Raw genomic sequence first — 14960 nt, 5'->3', positions numbered from 1 at the left:
CATTTGTTGTAAAGAGATCGGTCATTGCCTCCCTAGTCTAATTTAACGTTGTTATAACATAGAGTATTAATGACATTTAATTTTGGTATCTGTATTTTAAAATCATTCACATTTTTAATTACTCAGGGAACATATTTATTATTTGAAAGAAAATAATTTGTTCATTGTAACTGACTTTTAACTTCTTTATTAGCTCGTTAAATCAAACTTTTCTATACATTAATAATAAAAGAAACAAACCAATTATTTTATTTTTAACTTGTTACAAGTGGATTCTCATTACAAGCAATTTCTACCGTATTTTACATCAATTAAATGAAATAATGATTATAATAAATAAAATTTTAATCAGATTCATATCATAGTTCCTAGTGATTGTTCCCCATCAGTACGATCATCTGAAATGCATATTTTTCATCTTCCTTATCATATTCATTTTCAAATTCGTACTAGTAAACCTTACCTTAACCATTATCAGAATTATATTCTTTATGATTACTCTTTTGTAAGCCAGATGTGAGTATAAATAAGAAGAAAAGATCTGTTTTGCTTTGATGAGAAATATTATTTCTGAGTGTAATAAAAATATGTTTATTAAAATAATATGTTAATCAAATGGAATTTAATTTGAACTTAAAAATACTAAAATATCTCATTTCTATTTTGGCAGGATAGTGAATTATTTTAATTTAAATCCTGTTCCCTTTAAACATTCAATATAAATGTACTAGTTGACATTTATTTCATACAATATGTTTGTAACTTTTGTACACATTTACTTGCTTATCTGTTCTTATTTTTAATTTGAAGTGTTTTAAATATATGCTTTTAGGTGTATAATTTTTGTCTATTGTTTTTATTAAAATATATATATTGTAGTGATGTAGTGTACAATAATTCTGTATTTGGCCAAATAAGGTAAGAAAGTAAAGGACTTGGGTCTATGGTAGCAAGTTTGATTTCATGAAGTTGGAAAAGATGTTTGCCTAGGTATATGAGTTACTGATAAGCAATAACACTCATAACATATTAATTATTGTGAAAAATGTTAATATAATTTATAGCAACATTGTAACAATTTATATTCATTAATATATTTATAATTCTTCCTTGTTGCAAATCTTTTTAGTAAGAAATTAAATTAAAAGAATTGTAGTGCTTAAAATGTATTCTTTTTAATTTACATTGGAAATTGATTATGTATTATGATACTGTTAGTGCTACACTGATAGTGGAAAAACTCTTAAAAGTGAACTGAAGAAAATATTTCAAAAACATTTTGGTATTAGCAATTAAAAAAAGTATTATGTGCAAGTGAAGAATATACTACATTATACTCTTTCACTATTTAATTGTTTAGAACTTCACTTTTCATAATGAAACACAGATATTAGATATAATTGATGATGCATTTTTAATCTTCTGCATGTTAAAAGTCATAGTGCATAAATTACTAATATACTTTTAAGCATATAGTTATAATCTTGAAAATGAAAACTGATATATACCTTTATTGGCATATGTTTACTTATTCATCTAAGTAATGTTTCTATCATTTAAGGTTTAGGGTCTCTTGTGTTATTTCCCTCATTTAAACATGTTTCTATGGTATTACATGAAATCACCATATATGGAGTAATTTATATTAATTTTGTGTAAGCCATCAGTTGCTCTTTCAAATACAGCTGAATATCTTATTAAAGTTCCCATTCTGTAATTATGATTGTACTAATTTTAATTATGAAAGTATGCATTAAATTGGTTCATTCATTAAGTAGAACAAAATTTTAAAATGTTCTCTAAATAATGAATAAGTAGTGGTTTTTTTTATATGGCCAATTTTAGTATTAATCATAGACATATTTGTGCGGTCACAATTTTTCTATTACAACAGAATTTATGTTACCTTTTATAACTAAAAACCTTCATAAGGTTAACAAAAGTGGGTAAATAATATTCATTTTTTTACCTACATACGTGAAAAATTGTCTATTTTCATAAGTTTTGTAAGGATAAATTTTTTGTAACCTGAAACAAGTGAGAGTTCTTAAAGTTTGGATTTTTCAGCTTTACAACCTAATATTAAATTTGTAAAAAGACACACCTACTGCTGAGAATGTTTCCTATTTTCTATTACCTCTGATATGTACTTAAGTATTACTTACCTTGTTAAGTATTTTAACAAGGTAGATAAAGTGATTGCTGAAAAGTTGGCAGTAATCCACCTCAGTGCTGACAATTATGTTTTCTAGGTAGCTCAATCATTTCTACATTATTATTATAGAATGTAATTTTTAATTTTTTTAAAGATGTTTTGTTTGTATACTTTTAATCCCAAAAATATTGTATTAAAAGATATGTTTGAATGACTGTTAATGAACATTGCATTTTTTTGATTTTACTGGCTATAGCGATGTATGCTGCTACAGCAGCTATAGTTAGGAAAGTATATAGATCTGTCAAAAAATCTTAAAAATTTATATTTTTTTAAGTTTTGTGCTTTAAGGTGACATTATTAGAAAATGATAGTTAACAAAAAAATAAATTTAAATAAATTGTAAAAAAAAAATGTTTTTCCAATGCTCCCAAGTCCAAAAAATCTATTTTGTCAGACAGACATTTGTGCATATGTATGTTGGCCTGTATTAAGTCATATAACTCTGGATCCCATTGACTAATGTTCTTCAAGTTGGTAGATAGGTACAAAAAAAATAGGTAAATATTTTAATGATAATCTTCAAAGTACTTATTCAAACATAAGACTGGTAACACAGGATAAACTGGGCAGTGGTAATGTCTTTGCAGATCTTTTTATCTGCACATACCCTTACAATTTTTTTTGGGTACCGTCTTCTATCCTTTATGAAGAAACATTTTTGATATATGTTGAAGAACAGCAGTAGGTTTTGTTGTCTCATTTTACTAGTTGTTCAAATATTTCATTTGTAAAAACAAGTCAAAATATTGTCTAGTCACTTCCGGTAGATAAAAGTTTCAAGCCAGGAACATTAGTATATGGTTGTTTATTGAACTGAGATCAGTCTTTCCATCAATTTTTAGTGGACTGTGTTATTGGTAATGTAGTCCTTTGTTGTGTAGAAGTGGAAGAAATTAGGGCAGAGGGAGACGGGTCTACAGGTATGCTGACGTTATCTGAAAGGGGTTGTAGGTTATTGATCACTTCATCATTATCAACGCTTTCTAAAAAATTAGATTCACCTGATGAAATAGAGACATCATCACTATCTTCAAGAAGATTCTTTAGTTGTTTGACAATTCCTTATATACCTTTCATTCTTAACTTTTTGCTGAAATTTATTAACTGATGTCGATAATACTGGACTGTGACCAATATAAGACAGCTATCAAAAAATAAACCTAAAAATTTAACCTCAGGAGAGATGGTAATTAGCTCTCAGTTGGGAAGATTTGTGGAATAAAACGGTCCTACAAGCAAAAAAGACTACACATTTTGTTTTCTCAGGTGAAAAGGTGAAGCCAGTAACCTTGGACCAAGCTTCAAGGCAAGATCTAGTGTTCTTAGTGGTCTCTCTGATGTGGCTGATGAATGGGATTTGATATCACACATATATATATTATATTTATTGATGATTTTGCTATATATATATATATATATATATATAGAGCAAAATCATCAATAAATAAAGAACATGAAACAGTTGACTGCACACATTTGCAACACTGTTGATGGCTATAGCAAACATGGTGGCACTTAATACACTTCCTTGAGGTACTCCATTCTTCAAAGTGACACTACCCAAAAAAAATCTCCAAAATGAACACGGAAAGTTCAGTCATTTAAGAAACCCCTAATAAAGGCAAGCATATTGCCCTTGACTCCCCTCCCTTTTTTAAGGATGTTTAGAATACCATGTCATACACCTTCCTTAAATCAAAGAAGATAGCAACAAGGCACTGGTGGAATAGGAAAGTGTTCTGAGTACCTGCTTCCAGTAACATTAAATAGTCAACGGAAGATCTCAACAGGGAGCTTATGGACAGAAACCATACTGTTCTGAAGATAAAAGGCGATGTTTCTCTAAGTACCATGTAAGCCTGTGGTTCACCATTCTCTCAATCACTTTGCAAAACACACTTGTAAATGAGGTAGGGCAGTAGCTTGAGGGGCATGCTTTGTCTTTACCAGGTTTAAGTATTGGTATGACAATGGCTTCTGACCAGAAGGTTGGGAAGACTTATGCAGAGAATAAACAATTATAAATATACAATAGGTGTTGTAGTGACGAATTGGGAAGGTATGAGAGCATACAGATGAATGTTGTCAGGTCCAGGGGAGGTGTCACATGAATTTTTTAGTGCATGCAACTGTAAATGGAGCGTTCATTGAATCACCAGCGTTTAATGATACTATTTCCATCAGTATCTTGTATCTTTGAAATTCGTAACTATATGAGGAAATGAGACACCAAACGGAAACAATATGCCAAGTTAGGTGCGACTGCAGAAGATGACTAAGAAGTTATCCTTTGTGAATAAGTCCGAGAGTAGATTATTAAAAGGAAGAGTAGTTAGTAGCAAGCCCATAGGCTAGGGCTATGGGGATACCAATGCCCAAAGTCTTAAGAGATAGACTCCCTCATCAAGAGTACTCCAATTATAAGGAAACCGACAAATTTATTTGACTGTTGTTAAAATTTTATTTTATGTGTAACTTTCCAAATAAACCAAAGTTTTATACATATATAAAGATCTGTATTAAAAATATTTAAACCTATGTTTGAAATTGCAAGTTGCGAACTTTTACCCCATCTATGGAGCAAACATTTGCACTTGACACTTTTTTGAAAAATGTTTTTGATAGTTTTGATTTAAATAAATAATTATAACTTTGTTATTTAATGAAACACAAAGGTCTAATAGTAGATCTGAGAAAGTTTGAACATTTTGAAACTATTCCTTTTTAAATTATGTCTATTCAAAGTTTAGGTACTCTTGCCCCACTCTGCAGCAATAAATTCAATAAAAAAATTTGAAAGTTATACTTATATTGAAGTTGTATACATCTGACCATTGGTTTTTTATTCTCAAACAACAAACTGCCATGTTCACAAAAACACATGACATGTTTATCTATAATAAAAAAGTTCCATATTATAATACGCAAAACTAAGTATAAATTTCATTAACTCTGAATACAAGTTTATCAAAATTAATATAAATAATTAATTCATATAATATAATACCTTCATCCTTATAATAAATTCATTTGATAGTCATCAGAGAATCTCTTATATGCTAAGCAGTGATTCATAAAACATATTTTTTCATAAATGACCTGTAAACAAAGTTGTTTGGAGGCTTGACGTACTCCAATTGTCTACAAGTATAGATCATGCCTTTACTGTTCTGCAATACATCTACAATCATTTTCATTCAAAACACACATGTGCGCACGCGCACACACACACACACACACTATGAAACTGTGCCTTAAATTCAGGCAGAATTGTATATCAGTGTATACACAACATCAAACAGCTTACTCTCAATTTCTAACACTTTTTATTTCTACTTTCAACGGCATAGTTCCAAGTACAAATATTAAACCTCCCAACAGTATAGAACTGTTACAATATGAAAAAGAAATTCCATTTTAAATAATTTGGTTTAGCATTGAAATAGAAATAAACAAAAAAAATTCCTCCATCACAGCTTTACAAAATGGCCATCATTACAGAGATATAAAAATAATCAAATTGTATTCTTTCTTGATTTTTATGAGAATGTAACATAAAACATGAATCTGTAATAGCAGGAAAAGTAAGTGACATATATTACTAACACATTTCTTATTAACATATTTATTTAACTCATATTTCATAAATAATAATATATATATATATATATATATATACATACAAAGTAATATGACCAATGGTATAACAATGCAATTGAATGTATAGAAAACAAAATTTTAAATTATTGCTTCTAGTATGGCTTACTAAATGTAGCTGCCACACGAGACTGTAAAACAACCATATTATGTAAATTAAATTAATTCATGAATAAATCTACTAATTGTCCAATCGCAACCTACCTAACACTCAACAACAATTTAAATAAATAATAAAAATAATAACAAATATACAAATTATAGCCTGAAAATGACTTTTGTAAATATATTATGCACAATAAAAAATACATTTTATGAAAATAATGAAGAAAACATAAAAATAATTTTACAATACATATTGTCATTTCAGTTTTGCCTGTTACATAAAACATATTCAAAAAATGGAATTTATCAAAATATACAAAGTTATAGAAATTAATTTCTTTCATATCAAGCCAAATTAGATAGGATAATAAAAGGGATGTTTGTTAATATTTAACTGCAGTTTACATTTCAATGCTTTTAATATAAAATTACAATAAAGTAATTTAATGTAATTAAAGTGTGTCAAGAGTACATTTTATAATACTAAGGGTGAAACTTTATCTTAAATACATAATATGTTTTAATTTCACATCACAAATGCAAAACCCAAACGGAATCATACATGGAATTAATTATTCCAGATAAATAGACATTAGATTTTTTTTAAATCGATACAATTTTAAACTGGCATTTAGCTTTGTTCATTTTGCACAATATTCAACATAAAAGTTTTCTGACTGACAACTTCAATGTTGTACATTTCCTGTTCAATTCGTGGTTTTCTGTTTTCTTTTATTATACATCCAATCTTGCATTACCATACACACTTCCTTTCCGGTGATAATTCTGTAACACCGATTTGAAAAAATCTTGTAGTTTTACTTGGAAGTATTCATCACTTGTTTAATTAGTAAAAAATAAATGGTGGTTAGGTTTTGTTTACATATAAGATAAAATAATGAACAAACAATTCTACATAAAAATTTTTTTATGAATGTCTATAATTTATGAATACCTGCTTCATTATTATCAGTGAAAAATGTTTTTGTAAATATCTATTAACTGTTTTTTTTTCTTTTTTTCATTTCAGAGGATGATTTTTTGCATTATCCATGATCCTTTTTCATAATATAAAGTGGTTTGCATATGATCTTCAAAAGTAACTTTTTCTTTTGAGATCGTAACCTATTATCTGGGTCAAAAGATATAAAAATTTAGGAAACTATAAACCATAAAATTAATTGCTGAAATACGTTATATAAACATAACTGAAAATTGTTCATTTAATTAACATTAAACGTTAATTACATCTTTTTAATTAAAATAAGATCCACAACTATTTTTATTTTTAATTTTTTCTAAGAAATATTTTAATAACACATTTCTGAAATAGTAATTAAATATACAAAAAATAAAGTTTACAACATACGCATATTACATTTATATTTATTATATAAAAAACCAAATTAAAAAAAATTATAATACTGCAAGCCAGTATTTAAGTAATTCTTAATAATAGTACATTACATTTTAAATATATGAATGTTAAATTTTATCAGTTGTTTTTACAACTTAATTATGTTTATACAACCAGTGTGAATTTTTTTCATAATAAATATCACTAGCTTACAGGATATGTACAAAAATTAATTTTACTGGAAAAATTAATACTAAAGCAGCAGCAGTAAATAAGTGAATTTCAGGTAAATATTGTTAACTGAATTTCTAAAAAGTAAATGGCATATTATTAAACATAAGCACCAGTTACATAAAAAAATAGCAATCATTTTTTATTTAAATTTGGTTTTCAGTATTAATGCACATATAAACTTTTATGTAACAACCTTTTAGGCAGTTAAATAACTTAGTGGATAATGAAAATGGCAAAACAAAATTCAGAATAATTGAGTGCATTAAACTGCAAAATGACAAGTATGGCATGAAATGCAATTACAATAAATTTAAACACAAACAATACTGCAATCATTTTTTTTCTTACAATCACAGTCGCAATGGAGTGAAAACGGAAATCAGAAAACAAGAAGGTGAGTTAAACAAATGTATATATTTATTAGTGGCAATCTATTACCACTAAAACCCAATACAATGAGCATTGGAACTGTACACATAAAAAAAACAGGATTTCACTAATAGCTTCTTAAGAAACATACCTTTTTCACATTCTATCCTAAACAAAACATAAGCAAGATGGAAAGTTAATTCTCACACATTACACATTAAATCATTAATTCTTTATTTAAAAAAGTTATCTTCATTAATTTTCAGTAATTTTCTTTAGCTTATTTTTTCAGGGGGAAAACTGTGATATAAATGTATTTAAACAGAATGAAATATCTTAAATTAGATATTAAACTTCAACATATATAACAAACAAGGTTATGTAATATTAATAAAAAGCAAAGAATTTTTAAATGTTACTACTCTTTGTTTACCCCACAACCTTCTTATCCAATAACCGTTTTTTAAAATGCTTATCAATTCAATAAATTTTTTTTTAAGAGTTGAATGAATTTGATCGGCCCTTCAATGTGGTTTTATTAGTAATAATATTCACCAAGTCAGCTTCATTAACAAATTTAGAATTTTAATTGATATTTGAAAGTGTTTAAAAATGTAAAACCTATAAATCATCAAATAAATATACATAAATCTGCAGTGTAATTAGCAGCATAAATGCAGAATTTTTAGCATATTAATGTGTAAACTTGCAAACATTTTGTATGTAGTGTACAGCTACCTTATAGATATAATAAAAAACCTTGGAAAACCTATGAATGGTTTTAAAATTTTAAAACCATTCATAATCAATTTTACACCATCCTCAATAAAAACATAAAGTAATAGTGTCTAGAAATCTTACTTGCGCGTATAAATAAATTTAAATGTGTAATAATTTTATACTGGGCACAAAGACAAATCAATAAAATAAATTTCTTCATATTAATGATTTTAAATGAATATAAAACAATAAACATGCATTATTCAATTCATTTCTTTTGGATACTGATAAAGACAGATATTTATACTTAAAATAAAATTGTGTAATTTTCAAAATATGAATTTTTGATTTTTTTCTAAAATTATAAGCACATTACATACAGAATAATTAATAAACTACCAATAAAATATAACTCTATTTAACAAACAAAAATATAATGAAATTAGTATAGGTAAGGATAAACTGAAAAAAATATTAAAAAATTCACAATAGTCTGGTGTTTAATGAAAAGACTATTTTTAGAATATAAAAATGTTCATTAAATTTCTGCAATGCACACTTACAAAAAAATGTATACATCCATTAGAATCTCCATAATGACACTTCTTCCCCTAAGAAACCTAAGTCTAACTGGGCCCAGAGTACTGATGCCAACACAAGGTCCATTTATTAAAGTAGGGGAATGAAGCTTTACATTATATACAAAGACGTCATGGTCTTTACCACAAGAAAGGCCGATCACTCAGTGGAAGGCTGAAACAAGTTGCTTATGTAGCCAATACAATTATACTATCTATCTATCTTACTGTGGTGATGGTGTTGCACATGCAGGCTCTGTAGATGATACCTTTAACTGTTCTAATTGTTGGTCTTTTACATGTTTCTCAACCTGCAAAACAAATGTACCTAGCATAAAAAAAAATTATAAATAACCAACTGTTTTAAAAGCAGCTCATACAAAATATTAATCAACTTAAGCCTTTGTAACACTCATCTTCTTCTATAGCAGAAGCAATCATGTTTATTTATTGAGAATAGAACTTAGGTTCAAGAAGGCGAGCTAGAATGAATAACTTATACTGATGAAGAACCAACCACCTGGATACAATTGAAATGTAAGTCACCTGCAGCAATAAATTCATGGAAATATCCAAAAATCAGTTTCATAATTATATTCATTAGGCAAAAAAAGTAGTCTTCCGATTACTTAGCAAAATTTATTTAAAATTTCCTATTGCCATAATATTAAACTACAAGGACTGATTCAACGTATATTGCTAATTTAAATAACAATTCTGTAAAATCATAAATCGTAAATTTCATTATCAAACATTTGTTTTATTTATTAATTTGCTAGTATACAAATAATTTAACATAGCACTCTTTTTTAATTAACTCTTTTAACTGCTTTTAAATTTTTTAATTGACTGTTAATATTGGTACTAATAAATGAACCATGAGTGAAGTGAAAACAGAATTCAATGCTGAGGATACATCTTTCATTACTTAGACTAGGTTTTATTGAATTTCAATTGTTATTCTAACTTATATTAAAAAAGTAATACAGTAAAAAAGAAATCTAGAAATGCCCAGGTATAGACCAATACAGAGTAAATACGCTGCTGGTAAACACTGTCAACTGCACATTAGTAATGATTGCAGACTAAATAACCAGAGAAAAATTAAAAAAAGAGGAATTATTTATAAGGCCTTTATTATTACACAGTGCAATTTTTTTAAAAGAATTATTAGAAAATGAATTTGAAAATTCTTTTTTAAATCAATATCATTCACTTACTGTTCAATTTGCTTGCATACTGTATAAGTTCGTTCAAAAAAACAATTTAAAAAAACAGCAGTATACAAAATCAGAAATCTTATTTTTCAATAGGAAAATTTTTTTAAAGGTGATAATGGGAGTGTGATAAAGCTCTCGTCATCTGAAATATTGTGTAACAATACTGTTTTATGAAAACAATTCTGTTGTTTGGTTTGACACAGGTGGATATTGTTATTTTTTGAAAATAAGCAACTACTCTTTTTAGCACAGATGGCACATTCATAAATAAAAAAATAAAATATTTTTAATTTTCTAAACATCAGTAAACATGATTCATGTTTACAGGAGCCAAACAATGATCTGACGACCAATTTTTGTATACTGAAAACTCATTCTGACTTTTTGAGAAAACTCCCAGAGATGTTATAACACATTATATAAGAATATACGTAAACATAATAAATAATTAATGACAAGGTTAGGATTTTATACAGACACTTCAAAGGAAAACATTACAATTTGATTTTGTTGCAAATCAAATCAATTAATTGATCATCCCAAAAGAACTTGTCATCAAATAGAATACAAAAATTTAATTTTATAAAGATAGTAGATAATTCCAATTACCATAAATGGCAAAAATACACATGCCAACAGCAATGTTACATCTACCTGAGAAGCACAATGCAAATTTTTATTCATATTTAAAGTTGGACGGTTACAATCCATCCATAGAGTAATGTTTTGAACAGCTAATGTAAAATTCTTAATTTCTTTTAAATAATTATCTTCAGATATAGAAACAGTTCGATATCTATGAAGACACATAACAAAACAGTAACAATAAACTGTTGAAGATTTTGAAGCAATTATTAATAAAAGCCAAGGAACAGAGGATACTTCTCTATGCCACTCCACATTCTATATCTCAAAGTGACGATCTAAATTTAAATGTGTATTCTTATCAAAAGATAAAATTTCAATTACATTTTATGGTTGGGAATTTTTAATCAACTGTAAGCAGCTCCTCTTATATTATTAGATTTTTTCATCAGTAAAAAATTAAATCTAAAGATTCATAGAAATTACCTAAAATAGCAAAGTTATAAACTGAATTTAAAATACTTTCCAATAACTGAGAAATGGTTGTCAGTATACAACTTTTACTCTAAAACCTTCCTGAAAGCCTGTTAATATTACGCTTTTCAAAAAATTACGCGTTAATATTACGCTATTAATATATATCTACTTTTCATAGTTTTTCAAATACTTTAGAAAGTACAGACAAAGATGAAAAGCCTACAATTTGGTAAATTAAGTGTCAAACCTTTCTTAAATATGGGAAAAACAATAATCTTAAGGTGGCTGAGAAATATTTTGGTGCTGAAAGATTAAATTATTTAATTTTTAAGAGGGAAAGCAATGGTATCTACTTCTTTTAAAATGCTGGTATGAATCTCATCAACACCAACAATCGTCAATAATGCAAGCTTATTCTTTTTATTTAAAATACAAGTTTTAACTTCCTTGATGTAAATGGAAAATAAAATATTCATTCATCAATGAAACCATTCATGGTGAATGGCTTTGTTTGAAATATTGGAAAAGAAATTACTTAATTACTCTGTTAACTATAGGAGAGATGAGAGTTAATTAGTTAATTAGTTCAACCCTTCTGTATTTTTGGAAAAATTATCTGACCTGTATTATTCCCAAAACCACTTTCACGTTTGAAACTGCCACATATTTTTATATTTAATGTTTGGATTAGAAACTAGATTATCACAAAATTATCTTGCATAGTTGTAACTTTTTTTAATATTTCTGGAGATTATCAGACACATTATATTTAGAGATTTCACAAATATTTTTTGGTGTAAATCTAGCTACTAAACCTTCCTTACAATTCCTTTAGTAATCCATTCACGTACCTAATTAAGTTTAAAGTGTTTTTTTAAAAATAAAGAACAGGTTAGAAAGAGGGCCTTCTAAAAAGCATTAAGAAAATCACTAAATTTTTTATCTAAGCTAATTTTGTTATTTTTCCAATTTGTTCCCGACATAAAAGTTTTCACTTTTATTTGAATCCTCATTACCCTTTTAAAACAATAAAAGTAATCAATCTAATCACACATTTTCAGTATAAATAATGCTACTGCAATTGTGAAAGACTAATCTGCACAAAAGAATAGAAAATTATCTTTAATGAAAAAATTGTAACAGATTACAAACTGTGTAGACGGTGTGTTGTGTAACACAATCTTATTAACAGTTCATTTGTCACAAGACTAGAATTATCTAGAAAATTAACATTGAAATCACCACATAGACATTTGAATTCACAAGGAATTTTAAAAAGAGTTTTCAATGTTTTATAGAAAGGTTTCAAAACAACTAGGAGATCCATAAATTTTATGGTGTGTGTATGTCCATGCAAAGTGTTAAGAGTTAATCTTTTCTTTGTTTTAAAACTGTACATAAATATCATTCATTTGGTTTTGTAAGAAAGTTTTCTCTTCTTATGTATTATTTCAGTATCTGCCTGTATTTATCAATTGTTTTATTCAATATTTCAGATGTTCATAAACAATATAAAAAAAGTAAATGTAACTTAATATCTTAAAATTATTGATTGACAGAACTCATCTTTAGCAAAACTTATTTAGTTCTTTCTTCTTTCCTATTCTTGCATTACGTATTATTACTGCATTAATAGTTTTAATTACACTTGACTGTCTAATTTTTTACCTATAATAATAACCAGCACAAAAAAATAAAGCGAGTGTGAAAAAACAGATGAAAGCTTATTCTAATTAAAAAAATTACACACAAATTACAAAACAAAAACACACAGAAAACATTCTTAATCAGATACTTACTACTTTTTTTATATGTGTATACGCCTTACTCTCTGCATTGCCTTTCACATTCTCTGGTCTATAAGGTGGTGTGATAGTAACTTGATTAAGAACAACTATATTGGCTCCTTGCCAGGTTACTTCATTGATTCTGAAAATGTACAACGTTAAATTTTAACGATACAAAAAAATAAAAAAATAACAAAGTGAAAAATAACAGATTTTACTCCTGTTTTCTGCACGTGAATTTTTCTCATTAAAAAACAAATACATGATTTTTTTAAACATTTATTATAAATACCACTGGTTTATTATGTAACATTATTCAAATCAATGAATCCACCTTTAGCAAGCCTTCATTGTAAAATTTCAGTATTCCTCTTTCATCAATCCCTTTTAAAACACTCAAATCTTATAAAATAAAAATTACTTTTCTAGATTGTGAAATTTTAAGTTAAGAAAATGGGGCAATATTTTAAAGTAATACTTCTGGCATCTTCACTGCCTCTGTACCAATGAGATGTTCCTACTGAAAATGCATTTTCATAATATATAAAATGTGAACTGATTTTCTTTTATTTTGTATTACATCTCACAAATAAGATTTAAAAATGTATTTTTAAATTATTATTTTTTCAGCTACAGTTATATTCAACATAATTAACCAAATAACTCACTAATAAAATCATTAGCCATTAGCTTGATTAAAAGAATGCATTGTAAACTTATCAAATTTACACCTTAGACCAGGCCTGGTGTACCAGGCATGAATGATTTAATTGGCTTTTAAATCATTTTTATCAATGCAAGAAAGATATTAAATAACCCTGCAAATAGAGACAAGAGTTCTGAAAATGCATTGTTTATATATGATATAGTGGACATAAATTCAACACGTCCTTTTTTTTGCTTTGAGGCTTAATTTATTATCAGAATAATCAGCACAGGTAAACATATAAAATGTTACCAAGATTCAAATATGTATATGACAATTTGGTTCTCAGATTAAACTGAAAAAAAAACATACGTTTGAAAATGACAGTAATCGCTATGTTGATTTCAAGCTACAACTCTGGGCACCTTTCAGAGGTTTACACCATTTTCCTATTTTAGAAACAGTCCTGGGATTCCTTATTATGGAACATTCAAGTTCCTAAATCACATTATACTGAGTAACAGTGATGTTGGAAAATCTCTGGTCTTTTAATGCAGCCTTTGCAACAGCCAGAAACGAAGGGAGGGGGTTGGGTGAATGAGCAGGATAAAATTCTAGAATTTTTTTGCCAAAAACTATCACATGAAGAGCATAACATGGGTTGGTACATTATTGTAATGGATTGTCTCAGGTCACAATTTAGGTGTTTTCCTTAGAACAGAATCTCAAAATCTTCATTGTCAACCATTAATCATATACTTAATCGTCTATTAGATCATTCCACACTTGTGTCCACCAATTGATTTTGAATGTTGTTTCTGGAGGTAATCAATCACATCCTCTCACCTATCTTCCTATCTATCTCGAAGGCACTCTGAAAGTTACAAGCCTCTGAGTAACATACATATCTATCCCTTTGTGCTCTTTTATTTTTTCAGAGCATCAACCAACCCCTACTACTAAACAACTCCACTTCAGTAGCAGTTTTGAAAAATTTCACTCAAAAT

General features: G+C 27.5%; 1 protein-coding gene across 1 annotated transcript in view; it reads right to left on the bottom strand.

Moving 5' to 3' along the window:
* The window catches only part of LOC142318738 (protein LSM12-like), a 62052-nt gene that overhangs the window by 20359 nt on the left and 26733 nt on the right, over positions 1-14960 (bottom strand). Inside the window, exons 4-5 of the mRNA XM_075355145.1 lie at positions 13320-13449; positions 9467-9549 (exon numbers count right to left, since the gene is read on the bottom strand). Of these exons, the coding sequence (XP_075211260.1) occupies positions 9467-9549; positions 13320-13449 (213 nt within the window). The remainder of the gene's footprint in view (positions 1-9466; positions 9550-13319; positions 13450-14960) is intronic.

This window comes from Lycorma delicatula, chromosome 1, assembly GCF_047948215.1.
Source record: "Lycorma delicatula isolate Av1 chromosome 1, ASM4794821v1, whole genome shotgun sequence".
Taxonomy (NCBI): Eukaryota; Metazoa; Arthropoda; class Insecta; order Hemiptera; family Fulgoridae; genus Lycorma; species Lycorma delicatula.
Note: the sequence above shows the minus strand (reverse complement) of the source record. Positions and strands in the feature narration are given on the sequence as shown.